Source organism: Paroedura picta, chromosome 4 (assembly GCF_049243985.1).
Source record: "Paroedura picta isolate Pp20150507F chromosome 4, Ppicta_v3.0, whole genome shotgun sequence".
Classification (NCBI taxonomy): Eukaryota; Metazoa; Chordata; class Lepidosauria; order Squamata; family Gekkonidae; genus Paroedura; species Paroedura picta.
In genome coordinates, this window is record NC_135372.1 from 10,287,230 (window position 1) to 10,304,038 (window position 16,809).

Below are 16,809 nucleotides of genomic sequence, written 5' to 3' on the forward strand. Positions count from 1 at the left end.
AGATTTTCCTGTTCTGCACAGGAAAATCCAGCTGCCAAAGTGTGCAGAATGGGTCCAGAGGGAAGGAGAGCAAATCGGACTGTTCTGGCCCCAGTAAACCCAGCTGTTTTCTTGAGGCAATGACTTGCAGAGACAAACACTCAGACTTTGGTCACGTAAGGCGTGCAAGTGATGGGTTAGGGAGAAATGATTGCGCCTGGCAAGACTGAAGGGAGCAGAAGAAGAGGCAGACGAACAGCAATACGGATGGAGAGAAGAAAAGACGTACCTGGACTGACCTTACGGACACTGAAAGACATGACTGTAGACACAGTCGGATGGCGGGCCTTTGTTCAGAGAGTCACCACGAGTGACTTGGTGGAACCTATCGACAACAAGAAGTTGTCGTGCAGCAATATTGGATGGGCACAGCTCTGGGTGACTTCTGAGTTTATTGGGCTGACGGGGAACTTTCCATGACATTCGGCAGGGATCAAAAAAGAAAGGCGACACCTGAGTTCTCGGGCATGAATAAGGCATCAAGGTTGTGAATTATTCAGTGATGCTTCTGAAGCACAAGGGTTTCTGCTCTCTCCAGCGCATCCCTGTGTGGGACACAGCTGGGAAACGGAAATGCCAGATGCCAATGAAGTCTGACGGACGGCATTCAAGGGAGCCCTGGCCACACTAGCCATCCGGGAATTTCTCAGTGGACCGATGAGCTGACCCCACCACTCCCTTGAGCAAGCCCAGCCCAGAGGAGACAATGCCTGGCTTGAGGGAGGAGGCTCCCGGACCAAGAGAGATGGATCTTGGCCCAAGTAAGCCACATGCAGTTGTGAGAATTGGCTTTAGTGCAGCTAGATTTGAGTCTAGTCAAGATTAACAAGATTTTTTTTGGGGGGGGGGTATAAGAGTCTTTGAGAGTCGAAGCCCCTTGTTGGTCTCTAAGATGCAACTGGGTGTAAATCTATCTGCTTTACTGTAGCCCAACAAAGATGCCCTCTGAAGCTTGACTTTAGCGGTGTTTGCCCCCATCACAAAAGAAATGGGGTGTTATAAATCAGGGGTAGTCAACCTGTGGTCCTCCAGATGTTCATGGACCACAATTCCCATGAGCCCCTGCCAGCGTTTGCTGACAGGGGCTCATGGGAATTGTAGTCCATGAACATCTGGAGGACCACAGGTTGACTACCCCTGTTATAAATCATTCAAGGAAGAGGGAGCAGGGAATTCACAAGCTGCTTAAGCAATTTCATTTTTAGGCTAGCGCTGAACACATGAACTTGTCTCACACTAACTCGGGTTGTTGGTTCTTCTAGGTTAGGGGTCTACAACCTTTTTGAACCCACAGGGACTTTTGGGATTCTGACAGGGGGGTGGGCACAACCACAAAATGGCTGCCGCAAGAAGCTGGGCCAATCCCAAAGATGCTATTGTGGCTTTTTCTTTAGTCGCACAATGAACATCCTTGGGGTGGGGTGGCAGCCCCTGCCAAAAATCTGCACAGCCAATCACGGCTCCAGTGGCCAATCAGAGCCCTTGCTCGTCAAAAGCCTCACCTGGTCCCACTCCCTTAAACCCCCCTCCCCATGTCAAAATTCAAAAGGCCCCCGCAGGCTTGAAAAGGTTGGAAAGCCCTGCAATATAAGAACAAATTAAAATAAATTAATATATTAGACAGTACTTTAAAAAATAAAAACAAAAACACAGGGCTTGAATTTAGCCACTAGATGGAAAGTCTCCCGACTAAGTATTCCTCAATGTATAATATAGGACACATGGATATCACCCAAAGCTGATGATGTACAAACAAGATCGCAATCACAGCAAACAAGACCAAACACATTTCAGCACGATGGGCCTTCTTCAACAGGGATGCCAACTGTCTGGTAGCCTGGAAGTGTTTATAATGTTTATTTTCAGATTTCCAGGCTGGATTTCCCATATTTTACTCCCGTGGCTTCATGATCCCTCTGGGAAGTTAGTGAGGGATGGGAGGGGGTTTGCGCTTACTGGGAGCTTGGAATTTCTTCATACATTTCAGCGTCATGTCCATATAATTTCTGACACTGGGTTTGGGGCAAAAACTCTATGGTAGAAGCTCATTCTACTATAGAGTTTTTGCCCAAAAACCAGAGCATCACTTTGACTTCTCCAATATGCCTACATCACGTCAGGGTCACATTGAAGTCACATAGGCATGTTGCTGAAATGTTGGGTGTTCTTCTTCCATTTCGGGGGTAATCCTCCACCCTGCCAGCCAGGGTGATCCATGGTGGAGAGGTGGGGGAACCTCACCCTCGCTAGGGGGAGCTGTCTGGAATTCCTGTTCTAGTACTTTTTTTGTACTCCATTTAATTTCCATGGTTTTTAATCTCAAACTTAGAAATGACTGAAACAAGCAGAAGTGAACATACAATCAATTGCCATTTGGGGAGGAGGATGTTGCTTCAGTAGCCCATGGTGCTGGAGATGAGCTTGTGATCCAGGGGGATCCCCAGGTCCCACCTGGAGGCTGGCATCCCTTGTTGGTACAAGATCTGTGGTGTGCATGATTCAAAAACATATGACGAATATTCTACAGGGAGCATTGGAGGAGATGTGTATTTGGCTTGGCTACATCACTTTTTAAAATAGCCCCCTGGGCTTATTCATTGACTCCTTGGTCCTTTGAGAATACGTCCTCCCTGCTTGCCTCCAGAACACAACAGATCGAATAAAGACAACAAAACAAACAGGTGTGCCTCTCCGGAGTCTATACCAAGTTTGTTTTCTCTTCTAAAGAAAGCTATGTTCCTTTTTTTTTTTTTTTTAAGCATCCAAGTGCTCTTTTCTCTTTTGCATATTTAAACTTTGACCACATTCCTAACAGCCTATGTGTGGTGGAAGCTGAACCATTCGGGAGATGCTGTGTAGTCAGCAAGGGAGAAAGAGGCCTGCAGGAAGGAAACCAGGGAGGGGGACTTTGATGAGGATTATTTATGAATATATCTTTTAGCAAAGAAAGCCTTCCAAAGTCCTGATTCCAGCCACGTCAGGGGGAGGGCGATGAAAAAGGACAGCGCGCACACACACACACATACATACATGGCTGTCAGAAACACAGCCATTGTGGTAAGAACAAAATTCCTCAGTAAAGGAGGCAGGAAATGGCTGGGGTTTTTTTTTTTTTGGCTTTTTCCCATTGTGCACACAGGGAAATGAGTAATCAGAAAAAAGTCTAAGGGAGCAAAGAAGACAGGAAGGGGTTGCAATGAAATACAAAGAGAACAGCAAAACAACTTTAAATGTCCTGTTTGCAGAATACTAGAAAGACGTGTGTGTGTGAGAGAAAAAGACACACATACACATAGAGAGAGGCATCACATCAAAATCACAAGATGTCCTAATCCTGCTGTCCATCGCATTGGTCAGGCCCCACCTTGAGTCCTGTGTGCAAGTCTAGTTCAGATGTGGAATGGGCTCCTAAGGAGGTGGGTCTTCAAGCAGCGGCTGGTGGTCTTCAAGCAGCGGCTGGACAGCTCCTTCTCCTGGATGCTTGAGGCTGATCCTGCACTGAGCAGGGGGTGGGACTAGATGTCCTGTATGGCCCCTTCCCACTCTAGGATTCTATGAGAGGGAGAAGGAATAATATTCACAATTATTCATTCTACCCTTTGGCTCAAGTCTTGGCCAGTGGAAATTGGCCTAGCTGACTTGAAAATGGGACTTAAGCAAATTCGTGGAAGAGTGGGCTATTATAGTAGCTTTTTTGCTGTGATGGCTAGATGTACGGATGCCAGGCTCCAGTTAGGACCTGGGGACCCCCTGGAATTACAGGTTAAGTCCAGACTTGAGAGATTAGTTCTCCTGGAGAAAATGGATGCTTGAGAGGGTGAACTCTATGGCCTTGTACCCCACTGAAGACCCTGGCCTTCCCAGGCTCCATTCCTAAACCTCCAGGAGTTTCCCCAACCAGCGTCTGGCAAACCTACCCCCCACCGGTGGCCGGGGGAGGGGATCTGACAACCCTAGTTAAATGGAATCTCTGTAGTCCAGAAGCTGTTAACTCCAAGCCCCACCTGCTGAAAACAAACAAGAAGGAATATTTTATTGACACAAGAAGGAACAGCTTTTGGTTAGACAGACCTGCCGAAGGTTGTTGCAGAGAGGAAAGTGGGACCAGCTCTGAGTTTACAGCATAAGTGTGTGTGTCTAGATTACACGATGGAAGCAAACTGGAGATGTCCATGAACTGGCTTTTCAATTACTCCAGCACCGGTTTACTCTCAGGAACTAGAAACTTTCTATTCTACAACTCTCTGCATTGCATCTTTTGCATTGTTTCTTGCTTTTCCTGCACATCCTCCTCCTCCTCCTCCTCCTCCTCCTAACCCTTCCTTTCCCTTCCGGTTCTTGATCTTTTAAAAACACATTTTCCCACAGGCACAGAAAAGAAGGATGACTTGTTCTACACCACCAACCCTCCGAAATGAAATGAGACAATGGAAAATGACTGAAATTGACCCTTGATTTCTGCGAGGGAGAAAGGAAATGTCCATTCCAAGCGTCTGATCAGCAACTTCAAACTGAAATAGGCCAGAAAGACACATTCAAAAATGCAAAGTGCACAAATATATTCTTCCTCCAAACTCATATGGTCAGTGATCAACAACTTACACACACACACACACGTGTTATTCAGTGATAGCTGAATTACTTTTTCTTCTTCTTTGTTCCCACTTATCCACATAGTTCCTCAGCATAGTCCTGCCCAGCAGGATCTGTGGCACCCCCAGCTGTGAGCCATAAGGCTTCTTGTGGGATGCTGCCAAAGGCCCCTAACCTACACCAATGGGGCTGGAAGTGTGGAGACAAAAGCACTGCCCAGCGAAAGCACTCTGTTTCCAAAAGATGACAACACTATAACCATGCCCACTGGTGGATCACCATGGCCATCAAGTGGGAGGTAGATCACGTGGTGATGGAGAACGCAGGGCCATGTAATCTTGGAAGGCGACCAAGCACTTTGCCATCTAAGCCATCTTCCACAATTCCTACTGCTTGTCAACAAAAGCCAGAACTGGAGCCCAGCCATGATGAGTTGCAGCAGAGCTTCCCATCGTGTAGGCCTGGGTCTGGGCATATATCTTCGGCCAAGCACCACAATGGCGATTGCCCCCCGGATCGTGTCCCAACCAGGTCCTGGCGATCCCACTGCAATGCTGTCCAGTGTGACTTGCCCAACCCGTTGGTGCAATGGCCAGCACAATGGTCTTGAGCCAGTAGGTCTCACTGGTAGCCCAGTGGGTGGTCCAGGCCACGTGGGGCTCTGAAGGGTCAGCACAGTTGAGCGAATTGGAGCAGGCCACATTCTACGAGGTGTTACTACCATAGAATCATAGAGTTGGAAGGGGCCATACAGGCCATCTAGTCCAACCCCCTGCTCAACGTAGGATCAGCCCAAAGCATCCAAGAAAAGTGTGTATCCAACCTTTGCTTGAAGAATGCCAGTGACCGTCTGACAAGCACTGTGAACCTTTCTTTCTCAGCCATGATGGGGCAAGCTCCCTGCAGTATGGAGATTGTTAGGAAACAGACAGGCTGGGGGCAAGGACATGGAAGCTGTGGCTGCGGCTGATGGCAGCTGGCCGGGTGTTGCCCTTGTGGTGCCATCTTGGGCTTGCCATATGAACCCTGTCTGGCATGGGGCAGCAGGAGACCTTTCCCACAACCCTCCAGACTGGACCCGAACCAAGGCCTGTAGACTATCTTGGCTGGTGTCCTGCATGTTGGCAGAGTTTGAATATGCAGAGAGAGCCAAGCACCAGGTTGCTTGGAATAAAACAGTTTTTCTCTATGAAGAGAAATAACTATGTATAGAAAGAAACAGAGACTTTGAGCTGTTGTCTGCAGTCATTCTTTTGTTCAACTGCTGTTCTGGAGGCAAGCAGGGAAGAAGTGACCCAATTAGGACACTGGAGGAGATAATTTGAAAATCATCAAGAAGTTCCTATCCTTTGCTGCCGGGTTCTGTCAAGCTGTCTCCAACTCATGGTGACTTTACGATCAAAAATCTGCCATCTAACTCTCAAAGTTTTTTATACGGTCAATCTCCTTATGTCTTTGATTCTATCCCTCTATTTTGTTCTTTGTCTATCTCTTCTTCTGCTCCCTACAATCTTACCAAGCATTATCACCTTTTCTAATCTATCATTTGCATGCACTAGGTCATCCAAGTAGGAGAGATTTTGTTTACAGATCACTGCTTCAAGAGAGCAGTAAGGTTTAATTTGGTCCAGAATAGTTTGATTTGTTTTTGTTTTTTTCTATCCTACCTATGCTAAATATACATCTCCCCTGATGCCCCAAGCAGAAGACAATTTATATTCTGCTCAATGATGCACAGAGCAGATCCTGTATATTCCAACACGGCTAACCATGCAGGAGATGTAGAGGCATCTGTGTGGCTTCTTGATATGGGGTGGGGCTGAAACACTGAGCACAAATGGCAATACCAAATTATGTCAGCGTGAGATGAGATATATGAGGTTCGGCTCCTGGTTCTAGGGGGCCCTGGGCAGACAGGGACTCCCATCTGCCTATCATGCTCTCTTTCCCACCCATCTGCGCACACACACACACCTCCCTGTTCAGCTTTCTGTTGCTGCACCATCTGCATAGCATTTCTCTGATGCTGCTGGTCAATGTTTGCAGATGGTGCAGTCACTATTACCACCAGGCAAACCGCCACTGTGCACTACCCACACCGTTCCTCAATGACCCTGGGCAGTTGGTAGCACGGGTAAGACAGATGGGAAGGGGAGGCAGCAGGATGAGGCCCCACCAGAAGCCCTAAGCCCCGGCAGCCTGCCCAAATCCAGGGTATGCTGAAGCTAGCCCTGAGATATATAGCCATCTGCCTTCAATACAAGCTGAAAATGTTATGTTTGCAAAAACAAAACAAAACAGAATTCAGGTTATGGACTGTAGGCCAAATTTTTAAAAAAGGAAAGAAAGGGAGGGAGGAGAGAAGAGAACAATACTTTGCCTTTCACAGTTCTGTGTTCCTTACAGATAAATAGCAAAGGGGTCACAAGGAAAGATTATGCCTGAAAGGAAGCTATTTTAAAAAAGGGAACTGTCTATTGTGCAACAACTTGCTGCCTGGTGATAAGCAAGAAAAATTAAAAAAAAAAAGGGGGGGGGGAAACATATGAAAGCAGCTCATATTGTATCCTGAGGGTTTCACGCATAAAAACAAGCTGGATGTTTGAGTTCAGCCTGAACACAAGCTGTATTACAAGCCGTTTGCAACTGCAAGGAAGAACAGGAGTGGCGACCAGGAAAGCTGCCACTCGCTCCAGAGGAACTGCTCTCTGCAGTCTTGAAAACAGAACTTCCAGTCATAATAAAATATCAAATATCGTAAAGACTATAAAGGGGCTTAAGACGGTCAGACTATTAGTGAAAGACTTCGGTTTGACTCCCCACTAATTTAGAGTTGCCAGCTGTGGGTGGGGACGTTCCTGAAAATTTCAGGGGTGTAGCCTAGGCCTCAGCATGATGATGATGATGATATCCATTCATTGATGATTTCATCTTTCTTGGCTCTATGATCTCCCCAAAACTTGTTTTCCCCAGGCTCCGCTCCCTCCAAATATCCAGGTATTCCCCAAACTAGAGCTGTCGATCCTGTGTTGTAGCCATCATCTTTCCATTCTTAAGATGCCTGCAGAGCAACAGAATAAAATCAGAGTCCAGGAGCACTTTTAAGACCAACAAGGATTTATTCAAAGTGTGAGCTTTCAAGTGAAACATATTTCCTCAGCTCTCTCTCTCCACCCCACTTGAGCAGACAGTGCCCCCCTCCCGCCCCAGAAACGCTGCTGGGGGAGATCCCATTGCAGATCTGCAATGGGGAGGGGGGGAAATTGAAGGCAATCAACCATTCCCAAATTGTTTCCTACTCCCGGATGAGGAATTCCTGGAAATTTGGGGCTACAGCCTGGTGTGAGCAAGGTTTGGGTAGGGGGAAAAATCTCATCTCAGCAGGGTATAATTCCATAGCGTCCATCCTGGAGATCGGTGGCAATTCCGGGAGATCTCCAGGCCAAACCTGGAAGTTGGCCACCCAAGACCCAGTTCTCGCCTTTTGCGCATATTACAACAGGAGCCTTCGTTTGCCCACCTCCAATATGAGCGCCCTGCCTCTCACGAGCCCATGAAGCACCTAGCCGCCCGCATTCAATATGGCTGACTGCCACCGCCGCCCATCCCCACGCAACCCCATTTTAAGATGGCTGCTTTTTCTTCAGGCCAGGCAGAGAGTGGTCGCCCGGGTGAGCCTACCATCCAATGGCACAGCACGCTGGATCCTGGCCCCGCCCCCTGCCCCAACGCACAGCCAATGGGATCCCACGCAGCGGCTCGAGCCGGGCGGGGCCTTCCATCGTTGCAGCCCGCCTCGGCAGAGCGAAGCGGCCGCGAGCCAATGAGGTCTCGGCGCCGAGGGGGAGGAGAGGCGGGGCCGGTCCGCGCCGCCATTTTGTGAGTCTATATAACACGTAGCCGTTGAGTTCGCTCCTGCTATTCCAGCGCCTCAACGCAGTTCCCTTCGGGCCGCCTTCGTGTGCAATGGACGGGTGAGGAGCGGTGGGGCACCGCCTCGGTCTGAAGGGGGGGCGAGTTACCTGAGGGAGCGGCGGGGGGGGGTCACCTGGGCTCGGCCGGGAGGGGCCCCGTCACTTTTGGAGTCACTTTTCCCCTCAGAGAAAACGCCGTGGCGTTTTCCGTCACGGGCGGGGGAAAAAAGAGGGGGGAGGGGAGGCTCGATTCCTTTTAAAATAACTTTTCCGATTCGGTCCTTAGTTGTTTTGTTTTGGGCGGGGGGAGTTCTGGTCATTTCTGGTGGTTGGGGGAGGGGCGCACTCGCGCGCGACGCGGCCGCACCCCCTCCCCCCATCTCCGTCCCGCCTCAACTTCCTCACGTTCGAAACGGCGCACCCACCTGGTTGGCCGCGCGCTCTCCCCCCCTCCTCCTCCTCCTCCTCCCCCTCCCCCGGTCCGTCGCGTTCTAGCCGCGCGCTCTTGCTTACCTGGACTGCGCACGCGCGCTTGGTGTCCTCCTCGCCACGCTCCAGGCCCCCGCTCTTCCTCTCCTCCCGCCCCCGACGTCTCTCCAAAGTTCTAAGCCCCACCTGGAACTGAGCATGCGCTCCTCGGGACGCTTTCCCCCTCCCTGTCTTGGCTCCTACTCGCGAGGTGTACAATAAAATCAGAGTCCAGGGGCACCTTTAAGACCCACAAAGATTTATTCAGGGCGTGAGCTTCGAGTGCAAGCGCCCTGAATACATCTTTGTTGGTCTTAAAGGTGCCTCTGGACTCTGATTTTATTGTGCTACTTCAGACCGACACGGCGACCCATTTGAAACTTTCGAGGTGTGTTTGCTGTGGTCGTCTTCTCCTGGCCACGCCCCACTCTCCCCGTCCTCCGGATGTGGCCTGAACGGGTCCTTTTATCTTCCCCTCCCCCTCATGTTACATTAAAAAGGGAAGTTGTGGAGGAGGGGAAGTGAAGAGGCTCAGATATCACCCTCCCTTTCTGCTTGCCTCCACATGTCAGGAGAGGGGAGTGTGTGAGAAAATGGAGGGGGCAGGAGGCAGTCAACTCACACGGCATTCCATGGCTGTCCCTCTGATGTGCAGCTTGCAGTGGGTTGACAGGGTTATTATTATTACATTTTGTAGCCTTCAGTGTTGACCGATCTATTGTAGTAGATCATTTCATTCTCTTCTCCATGCACCTGGCCTGATGGTTTGGGGGGGGGTGGTGGTGGTAACATTTCATTTGTTTCCTTTTCCAAAGATAAAGTAGTTATCTAACCATGCCTCCTCGAAAAAGACTTTGTTTTTCTGTTAATTAGCTAGAGCTTTTTTCCCCCAGACACTAGAAATGTAGCCACTAGAATTTGCGGTATGTTCACTTTCATAGCCTGAGTACAGCACCATTCCCTCCCCCCCTTGGAGATGTTGTTCAATTTTTAACCATCTGTAGGAGAGAAGCTGTTTATGCCTCCTTGGGTGCCACTCATCCTGGTTTAAAATGAACTTTCTTATCATAACAGAAGGTAGTCTTTGATATGTCCGAGTGTGTGCAGTTTTTTTAGCTTTTTATCTATGAGGTGGAAATCTCATTAATGAAGCCCACATAGAGGTCTCAGGTTCTGTTTAAAGTTAGACTGAGAGTGCCTTCTGTGGAAAACTCTGCCAGAGTAGACAGTACTGTAGAAAAAGTATGACTCTGTGTCCAGCAGCTTCAAGTGACTAACATGGGGTGTCTGTAGATGTGAAAGGGTTAGTAAATTTGGATCTAATTTACTAAGGCTTGTGTTGGAACTTGCTTCAGTTATTGCTGTTCTTTGCACCTGGTTCACTTATTTGCCTCTCTGGCCACCCTCTGTTGATGGAGCACCTTAAAGTGTTGCTGGCCTTTTGCAAGCTGCTTTTTTGTTGCCTGTGGAAAAAGAGATGCTCTTGCAAGAGTTTCTTTTGTTGCTACCATGTTTGCCTCCCGTTTGGAAACAAAAACTTGTTCAGGGCTACCTCCCTTCCTGCTAGTTACTGGCTGTTGTACTGTTGTAATTGTGTGCTTCTTGCCCCAGCACAGACTGTTCTTCCTTCAACTTTGCATATCCACAAAGGAGCTTGTCTTGTCTTTTCTGAGCATGCTGAGGGGCATGGGGCAGGGCGCCCTGTTCTGCTGACGCCGCTCCTTTCCATGCACCAGGAGAAAATTCTCCCTCTTACACTTGCATGAGAATCAGGGCTTCCCCTGCAGGCTCAGATGAGTGGAGGCTTGTTACCTGGGTGTGGTGATCAGTGTAGCCGTATTGTTTACAAAGAGGCATCTTAAAGGTGACTTTAAGGGCAAAGGAAAGAAGGCATAATTATTTGTACTGATGATGTCCAAAGTGTTCTGAGCATACCTCCCTTTGAATCATTTACAAGAGAGATGGCTTGATGCACGTCCTCCCTGATGGAAGTTGGCTGTTGGTCTTCTGCTTCAGTAGCCTGGTTTGCACAGTTACTGTGCTGCCATTATAAAGTCAGGTTAAGTTTCTCTTTTGGAATTGTGCTACTTTTATCAACCCATGAAAATTTGATGAGCTTGCAGATTGGAGCTAGAAAGTATCCTGAGAGCCAACAGTGAGGGTTTTTGTTTTTAATCTAGCCCTGTGCAGAGATAGTTAAATTCCAAGGCTCTGACCCCACAATTAAATTTTCATGGGATGCCTAGGGCTGTTGCAGTCATGGTGGGCTTGTTCAGACAGCTTTTCAGATTTTTTCTGCTTAATGAGGTGGGTCTCCATTGGCTGTTCTTGTTCTGTGATGTTTGATTGCTTGAAAACGTAACCCATCTATATGTATGGCTTAGTTTGTGATCCTAAAGACCCATGGGTGTAAGGTACATTGCTGTGAGTGAACAGTATTCCTAAGTGTTCACCAGTAACTCCCCTTGAAGTTGGTGCTCAAGCCAGCAATTGAATATTAATCTGTAAAACTTGCGCTATGGATTTTCTGCACTGAGGCAGGGGTTGGATAATATGGCTTTTCAAGACTTTGTGGCTAGACTTATATTTAACTTGAAACTGTTGGCCTCAACCTGCATTTTGTTTAACAGTGTAACTAGATCCTTCTTGGACGCCTTGATTGCTGCCAACTTTTTGAGCACAGTTCTGAGACAACTCAGTTAAATTAAATTTATAATTTAGGGATACTGTTACTGTCCTGAAAATTTTTTATCACTTGCATCTAGATCTGGCAAGATTGGTCCTGCCATAACACTGAACAAATTGCCAAACATATACTTGAAGTGGAATTTGCTAGAAGGTTTTTTTTAAAAAACCTGGTAGTTGTAATTGATAATCTGCCTTGTGAAAGTATTCATGTTGTGCTGCTGATTTGAACTGTTGCAGACTGAGGTATTTCCTGCGGAGAAGTCTGGCCTTAAGACAAATGATAACCAGATTGAATAATTCATTACCATGTAGAGATCAGGTTTTGCATCTGGGCCTTATGTAAATTATATTGGCTGCCCTGTTGGAGGAGACATGGAGGCTCTTCCTCTTACTTGAGTAGACGTAGCTGGCTGTTGGCAGAGAGGCTTGTTAGCCAGGAGCTGCTACTGTTTGGAAGCTTTTGGTAAACTCTAAAAAGCAAGGTGGTTTTAGAAAGTAATTTCCAAATTTACACCTCTCTGACGATTTCAGATAGACTGCTGAAGCATTCCAGAACTGAAGCATTCCTGGATCAGTTTCCTTGCTGTAAAATGTTACTTGTGTGAGGTCCCCTGAGAAAAAACAGGAACAAGTCATTGCTTGCAGGGGGGTAACTTTGAGAGCTCTTGAATTTCAAGTGGTTTTGGGAATTCCCTTCTACTGGTTATAAGAGGAATAAAATGGTGTTCTGTTTCCCAGCATATGCCTTTAGCCCTTATATAATTTGGACAGTGAAGTGGCTATGTAAAACATCCCTTAGTTGGACTTCTTCACTGATACGCAGATGGGTTTAATTAGTTCACTAGAGCTGGCATTCAGGATCTCAACAAAAACCCATCTGTCTCTGCTGGCAATTGTAAACACCAGTGGGATTGTAAAAATGCTGTGCTCCCTCATTGAGCTTTTTTTAGCAATGGTCTGAAGCAGCAAAAGGGGACTTAAAGCTTCCTGGCAGTCGTTCTTAAGGTGGATTGAGCACCAACTGTGAACTACTGGGTTATGATGACATGGCAAGAGCTGCTTTTAAAGAAACAGGCCATTGGAGACAAGGAAAACTAGGGAGTTTTGCTGTAAGTGTAGATGCTGTCTGGCTTCTTAGAAATTGCTGTATGGGAGTCACAAGGGCAATGGTAAACACTTAGGTGGAAGGTGAAACTGTTCACAAAGGTGGCGTATTATTGGCAGAAAGTTTATCAGAGACCCAAATGTGTTTTCTGTAGTGACTGGGTATTCAGCCCACTGGCATGGGAGAGTGCTGTCTGTACTGCCCCAGAATTCAAACTGTGGTGAGCCAAAGAAGGGGTGTAGGTTGGGCAGGCCACCCTAAGTGGGGTTTGGGCTGTGCTTATCGCCAGGGACACGGAGAGGGAAATCTCCCATTTCTGACCGCTTCATAAAACTGACAGTGATTGCTAATACAGTGTTAGGCAAGCAGTCTCCTTGCTTTCCTTTCCTGCTAAAATGCTGCTCCTGGGTGACAGTGAAGCCCCAGGAATAATATTAGACAGGAGTAGGAGGTCTGCAGAGTGAGAATTGGCAAAAATTGCCCTTTCTATGGAAACCCACTGCTGGATCTAAGTTACTAATGTTTTTCAGAGTATGTGTAGGTAGTGGTCAGTACCAGACTAAGATCTCTGTGACCTGAATTCTAATCCCCACTCGTCCATGGAAGTTTACTGGGTGACCTTGGGCTAATCACTCACCTTTCAGCTAACCCACCTCAAAGTGTGATTGTAAAGATTAAATGGAGAAAGATACTGTCAGCTGCTTTGGGTCCCTGTTGGGTAGAAAAGTGGGATATAAGTCTAAATGTTTTATGGGTTTGGTGAGGGAGAGAAATACAGCCGCAGCTACAACAAACTAACAGAATACATGAAGCTGATTGGCTTTTCAGGCTAAATCCAATGCTTCCTGTTACATGACAAATCTGATGTGAAACTAACAAGTAAGGGAAGTGATGCAGCTGAGATTGACAGTAAGTCTGAGGTGCCCCATTATCTCTGTGGAAGAGTTGAATTGAAATGGATGCATGGACAACCACATTTAGGGCATTTTGAGCATAGTGCTTGAGATATGCTAAAATTACCGTGCAACTCTATGCAGAGTGACTAGAGGTAAGGTTTCAGGAGAATTGCTGGGTGTTTGCCCCACAGGATAGATTTGATGGCAGCTGAGAAACTAATTTATTACAGCTTTCTCAATAATGTTAAATGCCTTGGAGAACACAGGTGTACAAGGGCTGAAGCATGGAAACTAATTAAAGCAGGTTTTTCCTACATTTAAGTTTTACTAAAATAATATGTTAAGGAACAGCTTATTCTCCTGAGGATGTAAGTGTGTTGGGCTGATGACAGTTATTACAAACTCTGGTATGTCTATGTCAGGTCTTGCTATATAGCAGGGGTAGTCAAACTGAGGCCCTCCAGCGTTCAATGGCAGGGGCTCTTGGGAATTGTAGTCCATGGACATCTGGAGGCCCGCAGTTTGACTACCCCTGCTATATAGCATGTGAACCCTCTAACATTGAGAATTCCCAGAAACATTCTGCAGGCTTCGAGAAACCCTAGAAGTGGCGCGATCATGCAGAATATGGTCAGAAAGTGTAGCTGTGGACGCACCCACCTGGGGCCCCTCCCTTTCCTGGCCCATCATTGGTCATTTTGGTGGAGGAATAGGTGAGCTGACATGACTATATATGGTCATATCAACCAATAAATGTTTAACAAATTTTATAAATATATTTAAAAAAAAATTAACTCACACCCATTAAGAAAACCCAAGGTTTCACGAAACCCTGGCTGAGAATGCCTGATATAGAATGCTGCAGGAGTATTTTTCTTGGAGGAGCACAGGCTATTGTGACCTTCTGTCTCACAGGAGCAAGATGGGCATGTAGGAAGGGTAGTTTCTTCTTCATTTGCTTTTTCTTGGGAACTCCATCACCATTCTGAAACATGCACTGTTTTAAATGTCCATGGCTCTCGTGATGGGAACTACATGTCTGCCTTTATTTTTCTTTCTGTAAATTGTCCTGAATACATGCACAAACCTTCCTAACTTTGCAATCCTTTTTCTTCCTTTGCAGCATTGTCCAAGATATAACAGTTGGTACAAAGGTAGGCATCTCTCTCTTTTCTAATTTCTGGGTGTCTCATGTTTCCTGCAGGCCATGACGTTCTTCTTAAAACAAGCTTCTTTTAAATATATGAGGCTTTTTGTGGCAGTATGTATGCTCTCTGGCTTATTGCCTCATGGGTGTGGTACTATAATCTGGTGTCATTCAGACTGTTGGACGGGGTTTGTCAAAGGAAGAATCTGCAAAAACAGGTGAACTTGCCTAAAATTCACTGCAACCAGTTTTCCTCTGCTGTAAGAGCTGGCGATGGATGTGTTCTGCGGCCCGGCTTCAATTATACAGGAACTGCGCACACTTGAGATCACTTCTCAAAATACACATATCTTTGATAGGTAAGCTATCAAGAGTTTCCTCAGAAATTCCTGTTGCGATCCAAAATGAAGGGAAATCTAGATAATCTAATTTTGGGTTTCTTGTGATTCTTTAACACATACAGCCTTTTTATTGGGAAAATTATACAATTCTAAAAAATTCCTTTTCCTCTTGTACTATGAAATATGAATTTGAGTACTGCTGGTTTTAGCCCCACCCTAGTGTAAAGAAATGTTGGGGAAGTCTCCTTATCTACAGGGAATGGCAACCAGTGACCAGTGTTTGTGGGATAAAATCTTATGCCTGCAAACTTCAAGGGACTTGAAGGATGAATGGTCTTAATTGTGCATAACCAATTTAAAATGCAAGAGCTTTGAATCTGCTGTTGTGAAGAACTAGGTTCCTCAGCTGAAAAGGTGGTGTTGTTCTACAGTTCTGTGTTCCCTATCCTGGTACAGAAGCCATCTGCTGATGCCCAGGACTTGCACATATTTTTCTTGCTCTGCCCTAGCTGAGAATGATCCAAAAAAAGAACACTGCAAAATTGTTTCTCGTAGCTAACATTGACCTTGGAAAAAGCTGTTCAGTGGCTTGGCCTGAACTCTCGCATACTGCAGTGGCTGCAGGTGGCACGGGCTTTGTAATGTGCTTCATTGTGCTCTCCTCACAAGTCCCTTTAACAGGCGATACGCTTCGCCTGGCTGGCTAGACCTGGTTTTGTGGGGAGGCCAGGATCTTTGCTATGGGAACAGCAATTATGGCTTTGGGTGCTGGCCAAGAATGCAGAGAGGAAATTCCAGCTCTCGTTTACAGCTTCAGTTCAAAGGCTGCAACAAACTGGCTCTTGGTGGGCCTGTGGTAGCAGGCTTGGCTCCATATGTAAGCCACATGTGCTGACACATACAAAAGAATATTGATGAACCCTTGAGCAGTCTGGAAAATATGGGAAACATGTAGGGTATGTGACTAGCATTATCCAACACGTAAGGGAAGGTCAGTCTTCACCAGATTGGTAGCATGCCCTTTTGTGGATTTTGAATTCACCAGAATTAGAGAAGTGCTGGGGTGTTCCTTTACCTGCCCCTGTAGTGACTCAAGTTGAAGTAGTAGAGTAGATAGCTGTACCTCTGGTAGCAAGTGGTGTGCTATCACTTCAGCGCTGCCTGGGATTTAAAAAGTTCTGCAGGTTGAAATCTGGTATCATGCAGCCTACAGTGCTGCCAGGTCTCCCTAAAACACTGATTATGCTTGACAAGGGGGCTTTGTATTTGAGGGAGCGTTCAAATCAGCCACAGTCTGACACAATACAAGCCATGCTGCTGCCTTGTTCTGTTGTCTAGCTCAGGCCTCAAGCTACGTGGTTTCTCCTAGGCTACACTTTAGCTTCTGCCAACTATTTCTAGGCACTTTCAGTATGCTGGGCATGGTGTGATAATTTTAGTGTTTCCCATTTAAGAAGGGAGTGGATCAGTGTTGGTCAACAGTTGAGTGAGGGTAAACAACTTAGGTTAAGCTTCAGCTAGGCAGAAATATAACTGGTTAGGAAGGAGAGACATGTTAACCTGCTGTAAAAAAGGTAAAGGTATTCCTGTGCAAGCACCGGGTCATGTCTGACCCTTG

General features: G+C 46.7%; 1 protein-coding gene and 1 long non-coding RNA gene across 4 annotated transcripts in view; one reads left to right on the top strand and one right to left on the bottom strand.

The window, feature by feature from the left end:
• Positions 1-6,935: 6,935 nt before the first annotated feature.
• LOC143834901 (uncharacterized) lies at positions 6,936-9,451 on the bottom strand. Its single transcript, XR_013229926.1, has 2 exons — positions 9,060-9,451; positions 6,936-7,693 (listed from the first exon to the last, which is right to left on the bottom strand). It is a non-coding gene; the product is annotated as an uncharacterized LOC143834901 (long non-coding RNA).
• PTBP1 (polypyrimidine tract binding protein 1) overlaps positions 8,467-16,809 on the top strand; it is a 42,410-nt gene continuing 34,067 nt past the window's right edge. For 2 of the 3 annotated variants that reach the window (XR_013229923.1, XM_077331801.1), the window contains exons 1-2: positions 8,467-8,606; positions 14,827-14,857. Coding sequence is in view for 1 of the 3 variants with exons in the window: in XM_077331801.1 (XP_077187916.1) it covers positions 8,599-8,606; positions 14,827-14,857 (39 nt within the window). In the remaining 2 variants the exon portion in view is untranslated. The remainder of the gene's footprint in view (positions 8,607-14,826; positions 14,858-16,809) is intronic. The other variant, XM_077331802.1, reaches the window with a different exon arrangement.